The following is a 26,833-nucleotide window of genomic DNA, read 5'->3' on the forward strand; positions in this document are numbered from 1 at the left end:
CAATACAAATCTCTTTGAGTTTTCCACAGGTCTGATGAAGAGCGAGAATTATGGGTAAGTGGCCAAACATGCCGGTCCTCCTCTGTCCTCCTAACTGCAGACAGCTTAATCATCAAGCCTCAGTAAACAACATCAGCTAAATACAGCTCTCTCGCTCACACTCGCTCACTCTCACCCTACTTTTATTTACTCAGAATGACAGATTGAAAAGAGAAAAAAAAGAACTGTGGCTTTGAAGATTTGCTGTGGGGAGGAGTGTGGGATGTATATAGACACACAATATAAACATCAGCTGAGGTGTGTGTGTGTGTGCTGCAGAGAGAGAGAGAGATGTCTACTTTACTCTACCAAATTACCTCATGTCAGGGATTAGAAAAGGACGGGCCAGAAGGATGATGGAAAAAGGAGAGAGGGATAAGTTGAAGTTGGAATAGTGCTGATAAACAGAGGAGAGTAAGAGAAGGGGGAGTCTGATGATCTCAGTCAGGGTGATGAAAAAAAGAGAAATATAGAAATAAAGAGAATTCAAAAACATTCTCTCTGCATTCCAAACATATTTGGAATTTAAACTTTGAAAACGTCTTATCATCACGAAATAATTCAAATAATTAGTGCACGTTTAATTGTTTTTTAATTTATAAATTAAATAAAGCCATTAATTATATAAAACAAAAATAAATATTTAAAATAAATGTATTAATTAACAAAAAATACATTTAAAAATAAAAAAGAAAATGTATCACCAACATATTTCCATATCAAACAGGATATTACAGAATATGAGAAGATATATCACATTATAGAAGCAAAATGGGATGTGAATGCCACTGCAAGTTGATTTTGAGAAGTGTTGTACATTACCTCTGGTATTTGAATGGTATAGGGCTGGTTGAAAAATGATGGTGCATTGTCATTTACATCTCCAATTTGAATGTTCACTGTGTCCTTGACGACCTAAAAACCAATTGAATCAAATAACAACAAAATTAAATCAAATGACAAATAATATTCTACTAATTCTACATTAGATCTCATATATTATAAAAAAAACAGTCTACAGTAATTAAAACTATAAAGGAAACAACTTTTTCATGGTTTAAAATAAGTCACACAAACATTAAAAAGTTTGAAGTCAGTAGAAGTCTCTTATGCTCACCAAGGCTGCATTTATTTAATCAAAAATACAGCAAAAACAGTACGATTGTAAAATATTATTACAACTGAAAAAAATCTACTTGAATATATTTAAAAATGTAATTTATTCCTGTAATGCAAAGCTGAATTTAGCTATTTCTCTAGTCTTCATTGTCACATGATCCTTCAGAAATCATTCTAACAATTTTATTTTATTTTTATAATTTTAGTTTATTTTATTTATTATGTTGAAAACAGTTTCTGCTGATTTATATTTTTGTGGAAACTTTGATATATGTTTATTTACTATCCACTTCAATTTAAAAAATAGGCTATTCACTTCTTTAAAAAGATTGTACAGCCCTCAAACTTTTGAATCCAAATACAGTAAAAACAGTAATACTGTTAAATATTATTACAATTATAAAAAAAAAACATTTTGTACTTGAAAATATTATAAAATGTCACTTATTCATGTAATAGAAAGCTGAATTTAGCTATTTCTCCAGTCTTCAGTGTCACTATGCTGATTTGCTGCTCAGGAAACATTATTTTTAGTGTTGGAAACAGTTAAGTGCTGCATAATAGCTTAGTGGAAACTGTGATTAATTTAATTACATTTTTTATTTTTGATTAACATATTATTAATGTTGAAAACAGTTTTTGCTGCTTCATATTTTTGTGGAAACTGTGATATATATTTTTTAGGATTATTTGATGAATAGAAAGTTCAAAAGAGCAGCAGTTATTTAACTTTTTTTTTTACATTATAATTATCTTTACTGCCCACTTCTGATCAATTTAATGCATCCTTGCTGAAAAAATATTCACTTCTTTAAAAAATAAATAAAATTGCACAGACCTCAAACTTTTGAATCAAAAATACTGTAAAAAACAGGAATATTGTAAAATATATTTTTACAATAAAAAAACATGTACTTGAAAATATTATAAAAATATCACTTATTTCTGTAATAGAAAGCTGAATTTAGCTATTTCTGCAGTCTTCAGTGTCACATGATCCTTCAGAAATCATTCTAATATGCTGATTTGCTGCTCAAGAAACATTATTTCTAGTGTTGAAAACAGTTAAGTGCTGCACAATAGCTTAGTAAAAACCGTGATACTTTATTTTTATTTTATTTTTAGGAAAGTTCAAAAGAGCAGCAATTACTTCTTTTATTTATTTTTTTGTAATTATTATCAATGTTGAGAACGGTTTTTGCTCCTTCATATTTTTGTAAAAACTGTAATATATATTTTTAGGATTATTTGATGAATAGAAAGTTTAAAAGAGCAACAGTCTTCACTGCCCACTTCTGATCAATTTAATGCATCCTTGCTGAAAAAAAAAAACAGTAATAATGTGAAAAATTATTACAATTAAAAAAATTTCCCTTGAAAATATTTTTCTGTAATAGAAAGCTAAATGTAGCAAATTCTCTAGTCATCAGTGTCACATGATCCCTGAGAAATCATTCTAATATGTTGATTTGCTGCTCAAGAAACATTATTTTTAGTGTTGGAAACAGTTAAGTGCTTCATAATAGCTTAGTGGAAACCATGATATTTTATTTTATTTATTTATTTTACTTATTTTTTAGGAAAGTTCAAAAGAGCAGCAATTATTTATTTATTTTATTTATTTTTTGTAATTATTATCAATATTGAAAATAGTTTTTGCTGCTTTATATTTTTGTGGAAACGATGTTATATTTGTGATGCGATCTGGGAAAACCCGCCTGATGTTGCGCTGGGACGTTTTCAGGAAATTGGAAAAATAGGTGGAATGTCAATTTATTTTGTCTAAAAAAGTTTTTTTTTTTATTATTATTATTCTATAACATGTTGTCTATCATCTCTGAAAATATCTTGGCAACATGTACTTGTTTAGTGCAGAAAAATAATTTATTGCAGCAAGCAGAAAAGTCATTCTCTTGTGTTAAGAACGTGCTGCGAAAGTGCTTTCTCTTAACACCACAAAAATGTGTTTGCTTTTCTAAATGTAAACTACAAAGTACACTGTTCATGCTTTCTAAACATACAAGCGGTGATCAAAAGTTCAGAGACTATGCCCATGATAAACAACAGAAAACAGACATTAGTCTGTTTGTGTAATGATGCAGTATATTGTTTTTGGAAAGGGCTTGAACCCAGCTTTCATATAGTGTCAAAACCTAAAAATTAGTACCAAATTGTGTTGGGTTTTCCTAGATTGCATCACATTTTTTTCAAGATTCTGTGATGAATATAAAGTACAGCATTTATTTAAAATGGAAATCTTTTGTAACATTATAAATATCCTTATTCTCCATTTCTGATCAATTTAATGCATCCTTGCTGAATAGAAGTATTCACTTCTTAAAAAAAAATCGTACAGTACCTCAAACTTTTGAAGTAGTGCAACTGAGAAAGATGGATTGAAAAAACGGACAGATCGATGATCTCTAACTCACCCCTTGACTGTCACTGACTGAGAACTCCACCTGCATCTCTGACTTGGTCTGAAGACACAAAAACACAAACAGTCAAACAAACAGCAGCATTAAATCACCAGCGTCAGCTCCAGCTGGACAGTCATTCAATTCTTTCAGCATTTGCTCATGGTTTTCCGCACCTCCCTGTCGAGCGGCTGTCTCAGCCACACCACACCGGTCGTCTCCTGCACAGCAAAGTACCGCATGGCCTCTTCCCCGACCACACCGAAAATCAATGGCTCGCCGTCCGAATCAAAAGCCTGCAGCTGGGTAATAGACGTACCTGAAAACACACACACACACACACACACACACACACACACACACACACAATGAATGATATTTGCCAAGTGAGTAGCGTAATTTAGGATATAGTTACACAACTGGATACAGACATTATGGATATGACCTCATTAAGAGATGCTGGAAAATATGAGATGCATTTAAACAAAGTAAACAGACCAGCTTAGGTGTAAATATATCTAACAGCACAGAAGGCCACAAGGGATGAGTCATAGTTAGAGGTGAAGTGTGTAATTTTTTTGATACTTTTAAAATATCCCAGTTTAATATGCAAAGACAACTAGAAGCGATTTGCAGGTTGGCAAGAGGGAAAACACTGTGACTTGTGTTTTGTTTTTAAGTGGCACGTCAACTTCTGCAGGAACCAGTGATGTGAGTTTGGGAACAATGGCTGACAGGAGTTTGAAAGCTAAAATTAAGGCTGGAATATGCATTTTTAAAACAATTTGGCATAAACTAAACATCTCCAGATCACTCACTACCAAACTTGCAAGGAATTTAAAATATTTTACAAATATATATATATATATATAAAAAAAAAAAAGTAAAAAAATCTTACCAATCCCAAATTTTTGCTATACGATTGGATACGAACATTGCAATTGGAAATGACTTCATTTAGGGACAATCACAATATGTATGCATATAAAGTAAACTAAATAGCCTATCCTTTGCAAATCAAGACAAAATCTAGGCAAAAGATGCATACACTCTAAAAAATAAAGGTGCTTCACAATGCCATAGAAGAACCATTTTTGTCTAAATGGTTCCATAAAGAACCTTTAACATCTGAGAAACACTTTGTGGCGAAAGAAGGTTCTTCAGATTATAAAAAGGTAAGAAAGAGATGGTTCTTTGAAAAACCTTTGACTGAATGGTTCTTTGTGGAACCAAAAATGGTTTGTCTATAAAGCACCTTCATTTTTAAGAGTGCAGGCAACAGAGAAAGAAAGAAAAATACAAAATATTGAAACAACATAAGTACATAATTTCAGAATGTTAATTTTGAAAAGAACTGCTGCTTTAAGTAGACTTCCTCCAGATATTTTAATTGGATGCAAAGTTCTGACCTTGAGAAGCCGTTATTTTAATATTTCATTCTTTTTTCGTCTCTCATTAATCAAAATCTAAACAAAATAACCCTTTTAAATTTAGAGTTTTTTCACCTTTTTATTCTCACTCCTTTTACAATTTAGCCAAAGTAACAAAGACATCCTCCTCTAAGCTCTTTATACATCACACACATGGAGTCTGTGTGTGTCTGGTAACAGGTGTGTGTTTATGAAGACACCTGGCGAGGGGGTCCCTGACTCATTCCAGCTTTAGTTCTGCTGACGGCGCCAGACGCCTAATGCTGCAAATCCTACATTAATGAGAAAGACCAACAATCAGATCAGGCCCAATCCCTTCCACAGCCATAAACACACACAGACTCATGCATACAAAAGCACTTATATACATATGGTGCTAGCAACACTAAGGCCTTGGGTTGAGTTCCTAAGGACGAAATGTATTCTTTAAAAGCCACTTTAGATAAAAACCTCCATCAAATGCATACATATATGCAATCAATTCACACATATATGATATATCAGGTCAAACTATACCAGCACCTAGTCACATCCAGCAATTACAAAGGTCAGTAAGTTAAACCACATGCACATACACGTTTATTAATACACAATGCTGTGTGAAAGAGAGGTGGAAACACCTCTAATTAATGGGAGGATTTATGAACTGCACTCTCTGTTTATAATGAGATTTATGCAAATTTCGGTGTGAGTTATAATTTGGTTGAAGACGGTGCAAATTAAGCGTTTTACGTTACACTCATTAATAATAAAGACTTCCCCCTCTCTTTCTTCCTGTTTTTAGAGATGGAGGAATCCGTTGTGTGTGGTCAAGAGAGGGAATGCTGGGTAACAAATGGCTGTTCTTGGTCAGTGATGTGTGTCTGAGAACAAAGGCATTGTGGGATATGTTTAGAGGAAACTAAAATGTGTGTAAATGTCAGTCTGCAAGACAAACTGTGGCTCTGTTTCAAAAGCTAATGAGCTGCTTTACCAAATGATTTCAGGCATTTCAGCTGGCATATTGCAAAGATAAAAACATGATACTCTAATAAACACAACACAAAGAGACATTGTGTATTTTTCTTTAATTATTTTGGCAATATTTTTAACCTTTTTTTTTTTTCATTTCTTTCTTTTTGTATTACACAATTTTACTAAATTACTAAATAAATCTGATTACATGTTTATTTACATTTACAATCATTATATAGTAAATTGTATTTCTAAATTTTCTTTTCGACATCCATCTTGGACGTATTTTTCAGTTGTCGCAGCGCATAATGGGATTGCATTATATGCATTAACACACTGTAAGCACAAAATACTAATACAGATAGATATATCCAACTATTTAATCATACTTTTAGGTATTAAACAAATTATAGTAAACAAAATAAATTATATGAAATACTAATATATATATCTATCAATTATACTTTATAATAATTTTATTGGTTTAGAATAATTTTATTTATATAAATTAATTTGTATATGTGTGTGTGTGTGTGTGTGTGTGTATATATATATATATATATATATATTATATTATATTATATCAATTATATTTTATAATAATTTTATTGGTTTATAATAATTTATTTATATAAATGAATTTGTATATATATTTAAAAATAATAATTAAATATTTACTATAATTAAATAGCAAAAAGTATGGTTAGAATAGCGTAAAAAAATTAATGTATATATATATATATATATATATATATATATATACATACATACATACATACATACATACATACATACATACATACATACATACATACATACATACATACACACACACACACACACACACACACACACACACACACACACACACACACACACATTCATTTTTTTATATACACAAAAACACAATGCAAAGTAATATTGAGTATTTTTTTAAATTATTAACACAACATTTTTAATCATACTTTCTTGGTATTACGTGAAATATAATAAAATATAAAACAGTAAATTATACTAAATGTAATAATTATAAATGATTACAAATATATTTTATTTATATTTATAATCATTATACAGTAAACTGTATTATCATATGTATTTTTTTAAAACAATTATAACCATACTTTTGCTATCAAATATTTCAGATTCATAATGCAGGTAATTTTATTATATATATAAAATTGATTATATTTAATTTATGTTTATTTGACATTTACTCGAATAAGCACAAAAACACACAATGCAATGTAATATTGGGTATATTTTAAAATTCACACAATATTTTTAATCATACTTTATTGGTATTACGTGAATTATAATAAATAAAATATTAAACAGTAAATTATACTAAATAAATGTAATGATTATAACTGCTTACAAATATATTTTATATATATTTAAAATAATTATTACGATTACGTGATTTGTAATAAATATTATAAAAGAAAAAATAAAGTAACATTAAATAAATTTAATGCTTATAAATGACTACGAATATATTTTAAATATTGCTTTTATATTTATAATACATTTATTTATATTTATAAAAAATTATAAATTACTTTTAAAAACATTTCTCAATTCGTCTGCAAATCTGCAACCCTAAGTACAAAAATAACAATACAAATAAATATATATCATGTGTTTTATGCATAGTTTTTTTTATATATATAATTGACTATATTTTATTTAGACTTAATTTAAATTAAACGTAAATTATATTTAAATTCAATTATATTCTAACTTTATTCCTCCCGGATTATTTCAGTTGTCGCAATGCATTATCATAATTAACCCTGGACCACAAAACCAGTCTAAAGGGCAATTTTTTTTAAATTCATATTTAATATGGAATCTATAAAAAAAAAAAATCACCTTTAATGAAGTTCTTAGCAATGCATAATACTAATACAAAATAAGTTTAGATACATTTATGGTAGGAAATTGACTAAATATCTTCATGGAACATGATCTTTACTTAATATCCTAATGATTTTTGTCATTAAAGAAAAATCAATAATTTTAACCCATACAATGTATTGTTGGCTATTGCTACAAATATGTACTACTTCTGACTTGTTTTGTGGTCCAGGGTCACATATTGCGTTACCTGTAAATTGCATGTTTAATTAAATTCCTCATAATTCCTCAGTCCCATCAGAAGCACACTATGCAGGCAGCCTACTAGCTATCAAAACAGAGTCCATGTGTTGGTATGTAACGAGTGTGTATGTGCGTTTACATGCAAGTATGTGTAAAGCAGTGACACTTACATTCTCTCTGGCTCAGGCTGATAGATGACGCTATTTAGGCCACAGTGAGCCCAGTATTATGCTTATGACTGATACACTGCACATTAACACACCTCACAGCCGAGAAGAACTGACAAGAGCAATGTGCCTGCGGGCTCATCTATCTCTCTCTCTCTCTCTCTCTCTCTCTCTCTGTTGCAGTCACAGGCCCGTCTCAGCAAGTGTGTCCAATGTTTTATTTCAGAGTATGTAACTCATCTCAGTGGCACAACACTGACCGGACAACACAAACAGAAACTCCCAGATAAAACAACATTAAATCAGACCGCCACAGGTGATTAGAATGACACACAAACACAAACCTAAAGGGGATCGACCACCCAAAATGACATTTCAATCATAGTTTACTCATCTCAATGTCATACCAAATCTGTATTTGTTCATTTACAGAACACAAAACACAAGATGTTCAGCAGAATGTGCAAGCTGTTCTTGTCCATAATACAAAAACTTATGATACTGAATAATTATTTATCATCTGAAGCCGATATAAACAAAAAAGATTTAGTAATACAGTCATTTTGAGAAATATTACTACAATTTAAAATAAATTTGTTCTACTTTAATACATTTTAAAATGTAATTCAATTCTGTGATGCAAAGCTGAATTTTCAGCATCATTACTCCACTCTTCATTGTCACATGATCCTTCAGAAATTATTGTAATATGCTGAATTACTTCTCACTTATTATCACTTATTACTGGTGCTTAATTAAAAATATAACTCTTCTTATTCTAAATGCTGTTGCTGCTGTATATTTTTGCTGAAACTTGATAATTTTTTTAGAATCCTTTGATAAATAGAAAGTACAAAAGAACAGCATTTATTTGAAATATTTAATTTAATTTAATAAGAAAGACTTGAGACTTTTTTTTTAAAAACTTAGTTAAAAAAAAATCTTAATTCCAAACATTTGAATGATATCTTAATGTTTCTTATCCATCTAAAGATACATAATTTTTTCATTTTATACATTGAAATGTGTCTAAATTGTATGTTTCAGCATAGATAAAAACGTACAAAAATGTACGTTTTGTGCTTCTAAATATTACATATTAATACATATAAATCAGAACAAGCTGTAATATTCTAAACAAATGTAACCATACTTTTTGATACTAAATGTTGCATATTTATGTCTTAAATAATTGTGTCAAATGTATCGTATTGTATTTATATTTACTCTTCATGATTTCAAAAGACTTGTAATACAGTGCATATAGTCATATGAACTACTAAATATACTGAATAATTATTTAAAATCTGAAGCCAATATAAGCAAAAAAGGTTTCAGTAATACAGCTAATTTCTGAAATATTTTTACAATTATTTTTTTTCTACTTTAATAAATGTTAAAATGTAATTTATTCCTGTGTTGCAAAGCTGAATTTTCAGCATCATTACTCCAGTCTTCAGTCAAATGATCCTACAGAAATAATTTAAATATTTTATATATATATAAATATAAATATAAATTTTGACCCATGCAATGTATTTTTGGCTATTGCTACAAATATACCCCAGCGACTTAAGACTGGTTTTGTGGTCCAGGGTCACATATATATATATATTGATACTTTAAGAATTGTTTAATGCAGAGAAAGTTCAAAATAACAGCATTTATTTGAAATAGAAGTCTTTTGTAACATATTATGGTTTTACTGTCACTTGATGTATCCGTGCTGAATAAAAGTAATATATATATATTTTTTTAATCTTAGTCCAAACATTTGAATAGTATATGTATTATGGTTTCCACAAAAAAATATTAGGCAGCAAAAACTTTTTTTTTAAACATTAGTAATAAGAAAGGTTTCTTGAGCACCAAATCGAATAGTGCATGAGTAATATGGACTGCTTATGATACTGAATAAATTATTAAAAATCCGAAGCCAATATAAACAAAAAAGATTAAACAGTAATTTTCTGAAATATTTTTACATTAAAAAAATCATTCTACTTTAATAAATGTTAAAATGTAATTTATTCCTGTGATGCAAAGCTGAATTTTCAGCATCATTACTCCAGTCTTCAGTCACATGATCCTTCAGAAATCATTCTAATACTTTTATATTTGTTATATTGATACTTTTTTAGAATTGTTTTATGCATAGAAAGTTCCAAATAACAGCATTTATTTGAAATAGAAGTCTTTTTTAACAATTACAAATGTTTTACTGTCACTTCTGATGTATCCATGCTGAATAAAAGTAATATTATTATTATTATTATTTTTTAAATCTTAGCCCAAACTTCTGATTATGTATTATGGTTTCCACAAAAAATATTAAGCAAAAACTGTTGTTGTTTTTTTTTTAAATTAGTAATAAGGTTTCTAGAGCGCCAAATCAGCATATTAAAATGATATTTCTTTCCAAAACGTTAAAAAAAGCCTTTTAACTTTTGAATGGTATCTTAATACGTTTCTTATATTTGTAAAAATACACAATTTTTATGTTTTAAACATTAAATTATGTCTAAATTGTATGTTTCAGGATTGATATAAATGTACAATGTTTTGTATGTTTTGTGCTTCTAAATGATACATATTATTTATTTGAAATAGAAGTCTTTTGTAACATAATAAATGCTTTTACTCTCACTTTTGATGCATCCGTGCAAGACAAAAGTAAAACAAATTTTTTTTAATCTTACTTTGCCCAAACATTTAAATAAGATAAGCATTATGGTTTCCACAAAAGTAATAAACAGTAAAGACTGTTTTGTTTTTCCATTGATAACAATAAGAAAGGCTTCTCAAGCACAAAATCAGCATATTAAAATGGGACTTCTTTCAAAAACATTACAAAATCGTAAATATTCCAAACTTTTAAATGATATCTCAACGTTTCTTTTTCATCTAAAAAAAACATATGGTTTCAACATTGAAATATCTCTGAATTGTATGTTTCAGCATCAGGCTGTAACATTCTAAACAACTGTAACAACTTTTTGATAATAAATGTTAAATATTTATGTGTTTTAAATATTTGTGTAAAACATTTTATTTTTGTTTAATTTATATTTAATCTGTATGGTTTCAAAAGATTTGGAATATAGTGCATGAGTCATATAAGCTACTTATGATACTGAATAATTATTTAAAACATGAAGCCAATATAAACAAAAAAGATTTAATACAGTAATTTTCTGAAATGTTTTTACAATTAAAAAAAATCTTACTTTAATAAATGTTAAAGTGTAATTTTTACGGTGATGAAAAGCTGAATATTCAGCATCATTTCTCCAGTCTTCAAAAATCATTCTAATTTTTATATTTGTATTACATTGATACATTTTTTTTTTTAGAATTCTTTGATGAATAGAAAGTTTAAAAGAACAGCATTTATTTGAAATAGAAGTCTTTTGTAACATTCTAAATGTTTTTAGTGTCACTTTTGATGTATCCATGCTGAATAAAAGTGATTGTAATCTTAAAATTAAAAACACGGTTTTCCAATGCCACAGTATTACTGTATCATGATATTGGTCCAAAAACTTTACTGGTAGTGAATGAAAAACACATCAAACTTCCAGTTTACAATGGAAGGCATGTATAGGTGGCAAGCATGTGTGCGCAGGTAAAAAGAAAGAAAAAAAAACAGAAAGAGAATGAAAGATAGAGAGAGGGCGAGTATGAGATGTGATTGTGTTGAGATGCTGGCAGTCAAGTGTTTTATGTAGCTCCTGGTCTGTTGGAGAGGAGGCCGCTGGGGCCAGTAAATCAGCTCAGAGAGGGCATCCATCCCTGGGTAGATCAATAGACTTTCAGCCCCTGTGACTACACAAAAGCTCCTCTGGGGGCCCACAGGGGCCTGGGGTCACCACTCCACCATCACACCGCCAACTTTATTACTATCATCTCAACTGTAATGTTGTACTGCAGTACAGAGACATACACACAAACAAATACACACATAATGAAAAGCAGCATCCTAAAGCAGACCCACAATGACTCATAGAAGAGCAGAGGGAAAGAAATATTAAGTTTAAATGAAGAGCAAATGGAGACTTTTGTGATTCCCAGAGAAAGACCATTGCATGTGTCTTCTGTAGAGTTTTAGAGATCTCCAGAGTCTTCAGATTTGTCAAGATAAACAGTCATGCATCTTAATGTTTCTTATCTAGTCTCGCAATGCTAAACATATTTTTATTGTTCTATACGCTGCCAACAGTTTTAGAAGAAACATCTGAGACTAAATGTATACATAAATGCAATGCAAATAACTTCATTAAGTCTTATGAACTCTAAGAGCAGTGTCTAAGCAATTACATCAATAATTAACGTAAACAATTACTAAATTATTTAGAGGCCGTGTCAGAACAGTTTGGGTCAGTTGACAGTCTTATGCATGCAGTTGGGCAGTGTTACATTTAACACCTTTAGGACACGTTACTGTTTTTCAAATATAAAACATGTAACATGTAATTGAGTAAATGGTAAATTAAAATAGGCAGCATTTAATAAAATAAAATAAAAATAAATCCTCTCCTTCTCTGTCCCACTTAAATTCCTGACAACATAATGTCCCATCAAAATAAATCTATTCAACACAATTTCCAATTATCATGTAACTGAGTAAATGGTCTTAAAATAGGCAGCATAAAATGAAACACAACATACTGTCTGTCCTATCAAAATAAAGCTAAAAATGCCAAAAATAAATCTTTAAATAATAATATAAAAATAATAAATAGGCAGCTTTCAATAAAAAAAATAATACTAATATAATAAAGTAAAATACTAAAGAAAAAAACATTATTTCAACAGAATTTACCATAAGCATGTAACTGAATAAATGGTCTTTAAAAAAATGAAATGAAATAAAATAAAATGACACTTTACTCTTTTAAAAATTTAAATATTTCAACAGAAATTGCCATTAGCATGTAACTGAGTAAACGGTAAATTAAAATAGTCATTATTTAATAAAATAAAATAAAATCTTCATTCCTGTCAGCATGCTGTCCTATCAAAATAATTGCAAAAATGGCCAAAATAAATCTTACAAAAAAGAAAAAAATAATAATAATAAATAGACAGTTCTTAATAAAATTTTGAAAATATGCAGCATTTAATAAAATAAAATAAATCCCAATCCTGTCCTTCTCTGTCCCACTTCACTTCGTCAACAAACTGTCCTATCAAAATAAAGCTTACAAATATATACAAAAATAAATCTTAAAATAATAATAATAATAATACAGGCAGCTTTTCATAAAATAAAATAAAGAAAAACATTTCAACTAAATTTGCCATAAGCTTGTAACTTAATCTTAAAAAAAATAATTAATAAAAATAATAATAAGCAAGCAGTATAATAAAATTACATAAAATTATAAATGGTCTTAAAATATGCAGCATTTAATAAAATTAAGTGAAATAAAATAAAATAAACAATGTACAGTCGTGGCCAAAAGTTTTGAGAATTACATAAATATTGGAAATTGCTGCTTAAGTTTTTATAATAGCAATTTGCATATACAGTACTCCAGAATGTTATGAAGAGTGATCAGACGAATTGCATAGTCCTTCTTTGCCATGAAAATTAACTTAATCCCGAAAAAAACTTTCCACTGCATTTCATTGCTGTCATTAAAGGACCTGCTGAGATCATTTCAGTAATCGTCATTGTTAACCATGGTGACCTGCAAAGAAACGCGTGCAGCCATCATTGCGTTGCATAAAAATGGCTTCACAGGCAAGGATATTGTGGCTACTAAGATTGCACCTAAATCAACAATTTATAGGATCATCAAGAACTTCAAGGAAAGAGGTTCAATTCTTGTTAAGAAGGCTTCAGGGCGTCCAAGAGAGTCCAGCAAGCGCCAGGATCGTCTCCTAAAGAGGATTCAGCTGCAGGATCGGAGTGCCACCAGTGCAGAGCTTGCTCAGGAATGGCAGCAGGCAGGTGTGAGCGCATCTGCACGTACAGTGAGGCCAAGACTTTTGGAAGATGGCCTGGTGTCAAGAAGGGCAGCAAAGAAGCCACTTCTCTCCAAAAAAAACATCAGGGACAGATTGATCTTCTGCAAAAAGTATGGCGAATGGACTGCTGAGGACTGGGGCAAAGTCATATTCTCTGATGAAGCCTCTTTCCGATTGTTTGGGGCATCTAGAAAAAGGCTTGTCCGGAGAAGAAAAGGTGAGCGCTACCATCAGCCCTGTGTCATGCCAACAGTAAAGCATCCTGAGACCATTCATGTGTGGGGTTGCTTCTCATCCAAGGGAGTGGGCTCACTCACAATTTTGCCCAAAAACACAGCCATGAATAAAGAATGGTATCAAAACACCCTCCAACAGGAACTTCTTCCAACAATCCAACAACAGTTTGGCGAGGAACAATGCATTTTCCAGCACGATGGAGCACCGCGCCATAAGGCAAAAGTGATAACTAAGTGGCTCGGGGACCAAAACGTTGAAATTTTGGGTCCATGGCCTGGAAACTCCCCAGATCTTAATCCCATTGAGAACTTGTGGTCAATCCTCAAGAGGCGGGTGGACAAACAAAAACCCACTAATTCTGACAAACTCCAAGAAGTGATTATGAAAGAATGGGTTGCTATCAGTCAGGATTTGGCCCAGAAGTTGATTGAGAGCATGCCGAGTCGAATTGCAGAGGTCCTGAAAAGGAGGGCCAACACTGCAAATACTGACTATTTGCATAAATGTCATGTAATTGTCGATAAAAGCCTTTGAAACGTATGAAGTGCTTGTAATTATATTTCAGTACATCACAGAAACAACTGGAACAAAGATCTAAAAGCATTTTAGCAGCAAACTTTGTGAAAACTATATTTGTGTCATTCTCAAAACTTTTGGCCACGACTGTACTGTTACAGAATGCATGGGTCTTGAAACATGTTTATTAAAACAAACTATTTTTAACTTGACATGCAACCTTAAAAAGCAAAACTTACGGTGTGAAATGCTGAAAAGCAACAAGATGTGATGCAAAGTTTTTGATTTAACACTTATTTAACATATACCAACAGTTGAATACAATTAGGGAAAAATGCTTTTTTTATTTACTTTGAAAATAGACTAACATTCAAACAAACATTGTTTTAAGTAAAATAATACTTTCATTCTGTAAAGAAGCACTAAATTGATCAAAAGTGACAGTAAAGACATACATAAAGTTACAAAAGACAAAAAAAAGAAATAATATATTGCAGCACAACTATTTTCAACATTGATAATAATACATGTTTCTTAATGCAAGTCAGCATATTAAAATGATTTCTGAATGATCAAGTCACACTGAAAACTGAAGTAATGATGCTGAAAATTTAGCTTTGCATCACAGAAATAAATTGCATTGTAAAATATATTAAAATAGAAAAAAATGGACAATAATATTTCAGAATATTACTGTGTTTTAAATCAAATGACTGCAACGGTATACAAGACTCCTTTTGAAAACTTTTGAAAAATTTGAATTGTTCCAAAAATTCTTTGCTTCTCAAAATCCATTTTTGCCATTGAAAATGTCGACAGAGCAGTGGAAATAAAAAAATTAAACTACTCAACTAAGGGAAAAAAAATCCTCATTGTTAATCTATTATATTATTGCCCAGGATGATTAATAATAAGACAGAGACATGAAGAGCACAGTTAAACCGGAAAGCGCTCTATTACGTTATCTCATTGTCACTTAGTCCCGCGTACAATCGCGCAGATATCATCAGTCTTTGCCCCGTCGAACGTGTCGCCTCGCACGCAGGCGATAAAGCGCACATGTTCCACGACTGCGACTCTGATACATGATTCACAGCCTGGAATTCATTACCCATTGTGTTAATGGCGGGTGTTTCATTAATAGGGCTGAACTGTAAATCAAAGAGGCTGTTAATTGGCTTTGTGTCATAATCTCCGTCTAAAGCTGTTCTTCATCCGTGTGCCCGTAATGTCTTAACGCCTGAGTTTCCTCTCCACTAATGAGCACAGGCACTGAAGCACAGGAGCCCTAATTTGTTTATGGGCTATTGAAAAAGGTTAGTCCCCCCCCAGAGCATGAGTTATGGTAGCCTCCCTAATGCGTTCAGGGAGGAGGTAAATACCATGAGCCGCGTTTGCAGGGGAGAAAAGGTGTAAGCAGCATAAATGATTGATTTGAATGGAGCCCGTTTCAGCGTCGAATGCAGGCGATGTTAGGTCTCTCTCGGGGTGATCCGTGCAAATCTGTTTCTGCTCATGTTTTATGTGAGCATATTTCCATGCATAATTTGACCTGCAATCCCGAGTTTATCCCGTTTGATAGACCCCTGAGGAGTTAACATAATCTAATCTGACCAAACCCCCTTCAGTGACTCGCTGTGCCCCGACCATAAATGACTTTAAATGTCAGAGCGGGTCTGATCCCTGTGAGGGTCCGTTCACATCAGGAGTTTCACACACATTCAGTTCCTCAAACTAGTGAGCTGCCTTTCTTCAAACCCTTTACAAAGGAAGCAACTGCACTTTGAACACGTGTACAGGAGAAACTATTTACAACTAAACAGACACTATTAGACATAAAACAACCCAAATTAATGAGTAAAAGAAAACAATTGTTTTAAATAAGCTATTTACTATACACCCAGCACAACTCAAAGTTTGGGGAAGGTTTTAAGATTTATTTATTTTTATTTATTTTGTTTTAAGAAGTCTCTTATGCTCAAATTAAAAACAGTAATAATGTGAAAATTTTATTTATTTAAATGTAATTTATTTTGGCCATTACTCCAGTTATTCTAATATTTTGATTTCGTGCCCAATAAACATTTTTTAGAAATTAATAAGTGCTTAATTTTGTGGAAAGCGTAATTATTTTTTTAAAAACAACTTCATTTTAAATATAAATCTTTTGTAATATTTTCAGTTTTGATTTTATTCATTTATTTTTATTTTATTTTATTTTAAAAAGACAAAAAGCTGGATTTTCAGCAGCTATTACTGTAGTTATTTAATATTTTATTTTAGTGTTTTTATTATTTTATTTTATTTTATTTTATTTTAATCTTTATTTTCTTTTAATCTTCTTTTTTTATCTTTATTTTATTTATTTTATTTGTGCTGGAAAGCTGCATTTTCTGCAGCCATTACAGTTATTTGAATATGTTGATTTGCTGCTTAATAAACATTTATGCCCAATTTTGTGCTTAATAATCTTTTGAAAAGTGTGATACTTTTTTCCAAAACAAATTTATTTTAAATATACATCTTCTGTGATATTTTCATTCATTCATTTTATTTATTTACTGATACAAAGCTGAATTTGCAGTAGCCATTTCTCCAGTTATTCTAATATGCTGATTTAGTGGTCAATAAACATTTTTTATTATTTAATATGTGCTTAATAATTTCTTGGAAAGCATGATACTATATTTTCAAAACAAATTTATTTTAAAAATAAATCTTTTGTAACATTATCAGTATTTTATTTAGTTATGCATTTATTTATTGAGTTATTTAGATATTCTTTAGTTTTTATATCAGCCATTACTCCAGTCATTCGAATATGCTGATTTGGTCCTCAATAAACATCTATTAATATGTGTAATCTTGTGGAAAGCGTGATACTTAAAAAAAATAAATAAAATAAAATAAAATAATAAATATAAATTTTGTAACATTATCAGTTATTTTAATCAATTTAATTAATCTTTTCTGAATAAAAGTATTCATTTCTTTCTTTTTTCACTGACCCCAAACGTTTGAATGATTGTTTATACATACAACAGTAACAAAATTACGATAGTCTAAATATATTTCAATATATTCATTATTATGTATACATATAGAATGTAAGGAAGTAGTGTTAAAATGAACTGATTTTTAAACAAATTAATGTAACTGCAAAGTGTAATTTTAAACAATACAAATAAGTTTTTTAACTTTCTGAATGATGAAACCAAAAAAGTTTTCAAAAAGGTTTATAGGACTTACAGATAAAGAAACCTAGATATTTGCACTTAATTTACATATAATTTTCTATATTTAATGTATTTACAGCTCAAGGTGGAAGACCACTTCAATTCAAAGTTAATTCTTCAATTCAGAATTTCTGAATTCCGATATACAGTAAATGGTGAAGCAGAATCTCTGCTGGCTGGCATGTACCGTCATACCTTCCAGCCCTAGTCAGCACATTTACATACAGAGAGCCTGTGTGTGTGCCTGTGTGTGTGCCTGTGTGTGTGTGTGTGTGTGTGTGTGTGTGTGTGTGTGTTCCACAAAGTCACATCAAGACGGCTCATTTCCATGGATAAAGCTCCAGAGAGCAAGCTTGGGTCAGTCCCTCAGGAGAGCTATCAAACACTACTGATAAAGACTGTGTCAAATCACACCAGTACAAAAACGAATACTATACTCATGACAACTCAGGGTTAAGTGCTAGACAGGAAAATTATAATCATCCAAAAACAATGCTAAAACAAAAGCTCCACAATGAAAAAGAGCAAAACAGCTTTCGCTTGCTGTCTGCAAAGATAGGTGCTCATGCAGGGGACTCGACTTGAGCGCTAAATTTCCCCTTCCGGATCCAATTATTTTCAGGAAGTAAATGAAGTGGTGGCAGGTTTTTGCCAAATAATAATTTGGAAGTCTATTCACACCTATTGCAACATGACAAAACAATTTGCAAGAAAATGGCTACCGAAAAATTGTCCCAGAATTATTCAAGTGTAACACAAATTTCCACCAGTCTCTAATAGGTTCACACACCTGAATAAAAGAAATGCCAGGCAAAAATAAAACTAAACCTATGCTGCGCAAAATAAATGAAGAAATGAAGAAATTCTGCAAAAATATAAAGTATAGCATAAAAATCAAAAAAATATAAAGTATTGATCATTAAAATACAATTTACATATTTTTATATAAAATTATACATTATTAACTTTAAATGCATAATGCACAAAACCAGTAAGTTACTACATTTCCATGTGCACCAATATGTGATTTCCAACAATCAAAGTTGACTTAAAGGGATAGTTCAATGAAAAATGAAAATTACCTTATGATTTACTCACCCTCAAGCCATCCTAGATGTATATGACTTTCTTTGTTCAGGCAAATACAATTGGAGTTATAAAAATGGCTCTTCCAAGCTTTATAATGGCAGTGAATGGCTGTTGAGATTTTGAAGTCAAATAAAGCACATCCATTCATAATAAAAAAGTACTCCACATGGCTCCGGGGGGTTAATAAATGCCTTCTGAAGTGAATCAATGCGTTTGTGTAAGAAAAATATCCATATTCCAAACTTTATAAACCATAATCTCTAGCTTCCTATAACTGTCGTACGTGCATTCACGAAAGAGTGGTGTTCCAGCAGATGACATGTTTTCCTTACATAAACGCATCAATTCACTTCAAAAGGCCTTTATTAAACCCCTGGAGCAGTGCGGAGAACTTTTCATGATAGATGAATGCACTTTTTTGGGCTTCACAACAGCCACTCAATGGAATAGCTTGGAAGAGCCAGAATATTTTTGAATATAACTCCAATTGTCATATACAGTTGAGGTCAAAAGTTAACATACACCTTGCAGAATCTGCAAAATGTTAATTATTTTAGCAAAATAAGAGGGATCATACAAAATGCATGTTATTTTTTTATTTAGTACTGACCTGAATAGGATATTTCACATAAAAGACATTTACATTTAGTCCACAAGCGAAAATAGTTGAATTTATAAAAATGACCCTGTTCAAAAGTTTTCACCCCATGCATTATTTTCCCTTCTGAAGCATCTGTGAGCATTGGAACCTTCTGTAATAACTGCATATAAGTTATAAATCCTCGAAAATTCTCAAAATTACACAGACATTGTTGGAAAGGGTTCAACTACACAAAAATACTGAAAAACTAAAGAATTTGTGGGACCTAAAGGATTTTTCTGAAGAACAGCAGGCAGTTTAACTTCAAGACAAACAAGGGTCTCATGAACAACTATCACTAAATAAAAAAAACACAGTTGTGGATCATTCAGGTAAGAACACAATATTAAGAATCAAGTGTACGTAAACTTTTGAACAGTGTCATTTTTATACATTCAGCTATAATTTTCTCTTGTGGACTATGTGTAAATGTCTTTTATGTGAAATATCTTATTCAGGTCAGTACTAAATAAATCCCTTTTATTTTGGTCAAATAATTAAAGTTTGGCAGATTCTGCAAGGTGTACAGTATGTAAACATTTGACTTAAACTGTACAACTAGGATGGCTTGAGGGTGAGTAAATAGATAATGTTACACAATATGCAGAAGTTATTGGCTTTGCTGAATTAATAAATGTCATAAAGGCCTACACTTACTCTCTCTCTCTCTCTGTTTTCAGTACAGTGCATTAGTATCAGGGTTGATGGCAGAACAAGAGACTGATGGAGGTCTAAGTCCAACTCTAAGTGACTCGTGTGTTTTAACACACACACAGAGAGACCTTGGGCCAGTGTGTATTAATCCTGCTGATTTATGGTTAAATCTGTCACGCTTCAGGAGAGCGTACCCTTTGCCTCCATCACCTTATGGCTCAACAATACACATACAAGCATACACAAACACACTCACACCACATGCACTCTCACAAACTGCTCAAGCATGTGTTTAGAACAGCAGCACATGACACTTCCAGTAACATATATGATGCATTTGAATTGATTCTCATATCAGACGACATCAATGGCTAATTACTGCCACTGTAAATGTACATTAAATTTTTTTTTTGTATAACCACACAACCAGTCATAAGGGTATTTTTTATTTAAATTGAGATTTATACATCAGCTTAATAGATAAGCTTGACATTGATGTGTGGATTGTTAGTATAGGACAATAGGTCAAGGTGCAACTATTTGAAAATCTGGAATCCGAGGGTGCAAAAAAAATCGCCTTTAAAGTTGTCCAAATTGAGTTCTTAGCAATGCATATTACTAATCAAAAATTAAGTTTAGATATATTTACAGTAGAAAATTTACAAAATGTACTGGCTTTGTGGTCCAGGGTCACATAAAATAATTATAATAATAATTAATAATAAAATTCTCCTTAAATATCTAATTACAGTTTTTACTATATTTAAATAAATATCCAGCTAGGTCTATTTGTGTGATGTATTTTATATAAAATATTATTTATGCGTTTCTATATTTATTTTTTAATTTAGTAAATAAATGTATGTTTTGTTTGATTTTTGTGATATACTCTGCATATTCTTTTTATTTGGCTATTTTTATTAATTGTAAGTAAATTAATAAATGAAAATAAATAAAACACAAAGGTGTTTATTTCCTTATTTTAAAAAAATGGCATGCAAAAATAAAACTACGTTGCGGAAATAAATGAATAAATTATAAATAAATGTAGTAAAAATATTTCTTGTAAAGAGTTGTGTAAATATTTACTTAGTATGTATGTGTATATACATACACACATACATATATACACACACACACACACATACATATATACACACACACACACACACATATATACACACACACACACACACACATATATATATATATATATATATATATATATATATATATACACACACTTTTGTATAAATGATTAAAAACATAAATACAAAAAAATTAAATTAATTTTGTATTAATTATTTCCAGTTACAGTACAGAAAGAAAAGAGAAAGAAATATAGAGGAAGAAAAAAATGGTAACACTTTACAAAGTTCCATTAAATAATGTTAATGTATTAACTAACATGAAAAAACAATGAACAATACATTTATTGCGGTACTTATTTATCTTTGTTAATGTTAGTGAATGAAAATACAGTTGCTCATTGTTACTTCATGTTAATTTACAGTCCATTAACTAATGTTAAATAAATAAATGAATCACAAAAGTGTGTGAGAAACAAGTAAGAACACTAGCAAACACTAAAACACTAGTAAGAAATAAGTTGAACAAGATGTTCAGCCAGGTCATGCTTGACCCAGACGACTACTAAACTTAAAACCATAAGATCAAGCATCCCCTTGCTTTCAGTGAATGTTCCAGCTGAGTCTTCTGGGAATCGGGATGAGGTAAGACTATGCTGGACAATGACTGGTCACGACCAGATAGTTTTCTAGTGTCTAATCTGTCTATTCAAGGAATGAGTCTGTGACACAATGTGTGTGACGAAGATAACTGATAAATAATGAATAAAATAAGCAGCAAGGCAAAGACACACACACGAAAGATTCCACCTGACACAAACTGTGCATGGTGAAAAATCATGCACACACGCCCTTTACTCAGGTCCCATTTAGCTGTCAGAAGTCTGGAGAATTTAAAAACCCATTCGAGAACTCCAAAGCTATCACACACCTCACTAACGCCACTCACATTACTTTTCTCTCATCCTTCTCCATCTGTCTTCCCTCGTCTTTTAGCGTGGCAAGCGACAGAGAGCGATGGTAGGGGACGTTTTAGAAATGTTTGGGCAGAGCCTCAGGGGGAGCCTTCAAGGATACCTAAAAAAATGAGCGAAGCAGCAGGATCCCGACAGGAAGAAGAACAGCCATTCTGTTTGAATAGAAGTCAATGAAGAAGATGGTAACACTTAAGAATAGGGAAGACATATTTACTAATTATAAATTAACTTATTAATAGTTAGTAAGGTAGTTGTGAAGTTTAGGTATGGTGTATTAAGGGATCCTAAATATAGTCATGCAGAATAAGGTATTAATATGTGCTTTATAAATACTAATATCCATGCTAGTAATATCCCAACTAATAAGCAACCAGTTAGTAGTGAGAATTGGTCCTTAAATGCCTTATTTTACACTGCAGTAAAGAAAGGAATTTTTACTGCAATGCAATAAATAAATAAATTAAATTAAATGTTATTTTGTCTTTGTGTTTATTTATCTGTGCCTGACTGCAATAGAGAAACGTAGTAAATAAAATAAAATTTTCGATCTTGTCTCTCTCTGTCCCACTTCAGTTTCTGTTGACATACTGTCCTATCATAATAAAGGCAAAAATGGCAAAAATAAATATTTATAATAATAATAATAATAATAATAATAAATAGGCAGCTTTCAATAAAATTAAATTAAAAAAATTATTTCAACAGAATTTGCCATTTACATGTAACTGAGTAAATGGTCTTAAAATAGGCAAAAATAAAATAAAATAAAACAAAACAAAATAAAATAAAATAAAAAATAAAAATAAAATAAAATAAAATAAAATAAAATAATCCTGTCTCTTTCTATCACACCTCACTTTCTGTCAACATTCTGTCCAATCATAAAGGCAAAAATACCAAAAATAAATCTTTAACAAAATAAAAATATAAAAAAATAATAAACAGACAGCTTTCAATAAAATAAATTTAATAAAAAATATTTCAACTGAATTTGCCATTAGCATGTAACTGAGTAAATTGTCTTAAAATAGGCAGCATAAAATAAAATAAATCTCTAAAAAAATAAATCGCTTTCAATAAAATCAAATTAAAAGTATGTAACAGAATTTGACTTGCAGCATTTAATCAAATAAAACTTAAAAATAAATAAATATAACTTATCGTCCTGTCAACATACTGACCCATCATAATAAAGGCAAAAATGCCAAAAATAAATCTTTAAAAGTATATAACAGAATTTCCCTTGCAGCATTTAATCAAATAAAACTTAAAAATAAATAAATAAAACTCATCTTCCTGTCAACATACTGACCCATCATATTAAAGGCAAAAATGTCAAAAAATAAATCTTAAAACAAAATAACAAAATAAAATAAAATTTGAATTGAGTGAAATATGTTGTCGAGTTTCATAAAACTCACACATGTACCATATCACCAACTCTTTCTTCCCGCTTCACAAGTCAGAACTTTTACAAATCTGAAGGAGAGCTACAATATACAGACATTTCTTTACACACACACACACACACACACACACACTTCTCTCACTTGATAACTCTTCTGTTGACCTCTAGGACCTGTGCATTATCTGGAGTGGAGTTAAATCAAAACTAAGGGAACTCTAATGTGTGTGTTTTCACTCTCTGGTTCAGCCATTTCATGCCTCTCAATCACCGCAGCAATCCTTCCTCGCTTCTCTTACCCCATCCTTTCTTTTCACACCTATTCACTTAAATGACAAACACTTGGAGAGAGTGTTTGCCGTCGCTGCTGTCGACCGCAGAGCTGTCCGTCACTCAGGGTTGCCCGTGGAAGCAGGGCTGTCCCAGCAGAGAGCGTTGGCACTCTGTGTGCCAGTGTGACATATTTGTCTAAAACGTTCCAAAATCTAGTGCACTGCAGTGCTGTCTACTGCTGTCTATATACAGTAGGCCACTGCCTTCTTAATGGTATTAAATCAGCACAAATGAAAGGCAGTGCAACAATTTGACAAATTAAATGATATATTCTTCCTGTTCTTATGCACCAGTAATGTCAATTAATTTATTTTTGTGCATCACTGTAAATGGAGTGTAAATAAAATCTTAAAAAATTAATAAATAGGCAGCTTACAATAAATAATGAAATAAAAAATTAGCATGTAACGGAGTAAATACTCAGCATGTAATAAAATAAAATAAAATAAAATCCTACCCCTCTCTGCCCCACTTCACTTCCTGTCAACATACTGACCTATCATAATAAAAGCAAAAATGCCAAAAGAAAATAATAATAATAATAATAATAATAATAATAATAATAATATAGGCAGCTTTGAATCAAATTTTTTTTTAAAAATTGCCACTAGCATGTAACTAAGTAAATGGTCTTAAAATAGGATAGGATTAAAATAGCATTTAATACAATATAAAAGATAAAGATAAGACAGATAAGATAATAAAAAAAAATCTTTAAAAAATTAATTAATATGCAGCTTTCAATAAAATAAAATTTTAATTAATACAATTAAGTAAAGAGATAGATAGATAGATAGATAGATAGATAGATAGATAGATAGATAGATAGATAGATAGATAGATAGATAGATAGATAGATAAACTGTATTTAAATAGGCAGCATTTAATACAATAAAATAAGATAAATTTAAATAAAATAAAAACTAAATAAAAAAAATGGGCAGCTTTCAATAAATAAAAATTAAAATAAATTAAACAAAATATTATATATATATATTTTTTTTTTTTTTTTAACAGAATTTGCCATTATCATGTAACTAGGTAAACTGTCTTAAAGGCAGCATTTAATAAAATAAAATAAAATCGAAATTAAAAAACAAATAAGTAAATAGACAGCTTTAAATAAAATAAAATTTAAATTAATTTAATTTAATTAAAAATATATATATTTCAACAGAATTTTAATTAGCATATAACTGGGTAAACTTAAAATAGGCAGAATTTAATAAAATCAAATCAAATCAAATAGGCAGCGTTTAATTAAATCAAATTAAAATACATATTTCAACAGAATTTGCCATTAGCATGTTACTAAGTAAATGGTCTCAAAATAGGCAGCATTTAATAAAAAATAATAAAAAAAAAAATTAACATAATATTTTTTTTGCTATATTTTGCTTTTATTTAAAATATACACACTGCCATTCAAATGTTTAAGGTTAGTAAGTTTTTTTTAAATATTATAATTTAAAAAAGTAAATAATTATTATTTTAACCAAGGATGTACTAAATTGATCAAAAGTGACAGTAAGGACATTAGATCATGGTAACACAATAATTGTGCGACATAGGAACTTTGAAAAAAGTGACTGGAATTCTGGTACCATTCTTGTCCAATTGGTTTTGGATAGAAAAAGTCCACAGATTTTCAGTCTGGCATATGAACAGTGCAATCAGTTTGAGGAGGATTGCTTGGATTTCATAACAGCTAGACAGAGAGCAACTAACAGAATGATCTATAGAATAGAACTTTTCTTCAAGGCATATCATGGCTACTCTTTGCCTTGAAATGTCTTAAAATCGTACCTTAAAAGCCATCCTTCTAGGTTTTGGAACAGAGCCGAAGAGCGATTTTATACGCACTTTCTTTGTTCACCTTTGGTCTCTCTCCTTCTTTTCCTCTCTAAATTAACTGAGAAGGTCAATTGCCAATTTTCCTCAGCCATTGTCTTTATCAAAACCAATATTAATTTAAGCTAATTAGGACCTGGAGCTAATGAGCATTACAAATAATTAGTTCATTTATAATCCATAACATCCATGGTTTGTTAGGAACTTTAAAAGGAGCAGTTCAAACTCAAGCAGACATGGAGGAATCTATTGGGGAGGGTGAAAACATGCAGACGCACACACAAACTTACAGACGCTCAGCCGCACATCTGTCTGTCTATCTAGTAGCCATTGACTCCTGTGACCTGGAGACCCAAGCTGCCCACCTTAATCCTCCAGCCTCCACCCTGCCTTTCCTGTGACCACCTCTATGACCTCACTGTCAGGAGTGCAGCCACGGGTAACGAGAGAGAGTCAACGGGTCAACAGATAGATAAATACTCCAAAACCTAGTGAGCTGCTCATGTAGGCAACATTAAGACATAATACATGCACTTCAAAGGGAAAAATCTGAAAGGTAGCTGTATCACGTCTATCTTGCTTCAAAAAGGTAATCTCATAATCCA

At 30.7% G+C, this 26,833-nt stretch overlaps 1 protein-coding gene across 1 annotated transcript in view; it reads right to left on the reverse strand.

Moving 5' to 3' along the window:
• The window catches only part of cdh23 (cadherin-related 23), a 317,998-nt gene that overhangs the window by 248,427 nt on the left and 42,738 nt on the right, over positions 1-26,833 (reverse strand). The window contains exons 3-5 of the mRNA XM_073834861.1: positions 3,752-3,894; positions 3,591-3,638; positions 862-954 (exon numbers count right to left, since the gene is read on the reverse strand). Of these exons, the coding sequence (XP_073690962.1) occupies positions 862-954; positions 3,591-3,638; positions 3,752-3,894 (284 nt within the window). The remainder of the gene's footprint in view (positions 1-861; positions 955-3,590; positions 3,639-3,751; positions 3,895-26,833) is intronic.

Source organism: Garra rufa, chromosome 2, assembly GCF_049309525.1.
Source record: "Garra rufa chromosome 2, GarRuf1.0, whole genome shotgun sequence".
NCBI classification, from domain to species: domain Eukaryota; kingdom Metazoa; phylum Chordata; class Actinopteri; order Cypriniformes; family Cyprinidae; genus Garra; species Garra rufa.